Source organism: Atta cephalotes (genome assembly GCF_000143395.1).
Source record: "Atta cephalotes unplaced genomic scaffold scaffold00001, whole genome shotgun sequence".
NCBI lineage: Eukaryota > Metazoa > Arthropoda > Insecta > Hymenoptera > Formicidae > Atta > Atta cephalotes.
The window spans coordinates 15594245-15596177 of NW_012130065.1; the positions used below are offsets into that span (position 1 = coordinate 15594245).

At 33.3% G+C, this 1933-nt stretch overlaps 1 protein-coding gene across 1 annotated transcript in view; it reads left to right on the top strand.

Annotated features, from left to right (window-relative positions):
• The first annotated feature begins 1316 nt into the window (after positions 1-1316).
• The window catches only part of LOC105617509 (ATP-binding cassette sub-family F member 2), a 3915-nt gene continuing 3298 nt past the window's right edge, over positions 1317-1933 (top strand). The window contains exon 1 of the mRNA XM_012199068.1: positions 1317-1485. Coding sequence (XP_012054458.1) covers positions 1317-1485 — 169 coding nt within the window. The remainder of the gene's footprint in view (positions 1486-1933) is intronic.

A 1933-nucleotide genomic window follows, 5' to 3' on the forward strand; every position in this document is an offset into this window, starting at 1 on the left:
CCGTATATCTTGAGATTGTATTTAATTGTGAAAGACAAACTACATATAAATCTTAAAATCAAACTATGAATATCTCACTTTTTTTAATTAAAAGAAATATATAAGTTGGTAAAAGTGAATTTAAAGCTTATATTACAATAATTATTGAGCCAAGCTAACAATTTACATCTTTTAAATTTTGCAAATCTAAACAACAATTCGTTGGAATGCAAAAATAAGGAAGCTAGTTGAAAAAATAAAAGTATACATATTTATGAATTACTTCAAGATAATCTTCTAAAAAGTATAGTATAATATAATTTTATTGACCAATTATAGAGTATAGAGCCATTTTACAAAACTTCTTTGTCTCTCAAGTACAATTTAATTTTAATATTCACATCCAATAATACTGTCGCATCTTATTTCTAAGAACTATTCAGAGAAAGGTTTCAATTAAAAAAAAATTTGTTTAAATCAAAGAAATTTGTATATTGCATATTAAACAAAAATTTCTATGTTTTAATGTCATTTCTTAAAATCAAATAAATTTTTCTTTTCCTCGAAGGTATTTCATTTCAATTTAAAAAATTAATTAAAAAATATATCAACGAAAGAAATGATTTTTTTTAATTTATACGTAACTTTTCTTAAATATAATTCTAAAAGTTTATGCCACATTTACTTACGAACAAGTTTAAAAATCCTTGATTATATGTAAAAAAAAAAATTAAAATAATTATAATAATTGTAATAAATCTTCCCGAACGCGATTTTCAATACATGTGGCGTCATCTAGGTGCTTACGCGTCAAACTCTGCTATGAAGTTTGACGGTTTTTCCTCCATTCGTTCGACGCACGTGTGGATTCGCGTGTCGTACGGATCGTTCATTTTTTGGCGCACAATTAGATACTAATAATTATCTTATCTCGCGTGTGGTCGGAGATTCACTAAGTCACTAGGCGGATCACACGGAAGGGTAGTAATCTCGAGAGGCATCGTGACGATCTGGAATCTCGTTTGTTCATCTAGGTGAGTTCTCGAATCCGCTCATGTTCACTGCTCCTTACGGCTGTTCACCGCCTGTTCTCGTTCTATCTCATTTCATCTCATTTCGCCTTATTTCGCGTCGCAATCGTTTCGTGATTTAATCGGCGATGCGACGCCATACGTCAGTTCTCGCTTCCTTTCCCATAGTATTTTCCCTTTGCGAATAACGCACGTGCCTAACCTATGCCTTACGTAACGCGCGAAAACGCCGTGGGCCGATCGCTGGCTTTCTTCACGCCACGGATACCGTAACCGTAATCGCTGATAAATTCCAGGTGAAAGGCAATGCCATCCGACGCGAAGAAGAAACAGCAGCAGAAGAAGAAGGAGGCTGCGAAGGCGAGGCAGTCCGGCAAGAAACCGCAGAGCAATAATCAGAAGACAGCTGAGGACGGCAAGGAGCAGAGCCCTTGCGTGCAGAATGGCACCAACGGCACAGCTATTAGCGCTGAAGGTGAGACAAAGGAGCTTGTTATTGCTTCCCGCCCATTCCGGCCTAGCAAGGTCTGAATAAACTTACATCCAATCTGCTTTTTAATTATTTTTGAATGACAGTCAATATTTAGTCAGAGACTTGATATTTAAAATTCCTAAAATATATTTTTAAAAAATATGTTGAAGAACTTTTAGTTTGACGTTTCGTGTTGCTCTGATATTAATAGGTTGTCAAAACATTACTGAATTCTTCTCAGTGTAAATATTTCCTAGAAGTTTTTCAAGATATGTGTGTGTGTGTGTGTGTGTGTGTGTGTGTGTGTGTGTGTGTGTGTGTGTGTGTGTGTGTGTAGTGTAGTAGTAGTATAGTAATAATAATAATATATATATATATATATATAATATATATATATATATATATATATATATATATATATATATATATATATATATATATATATTATATA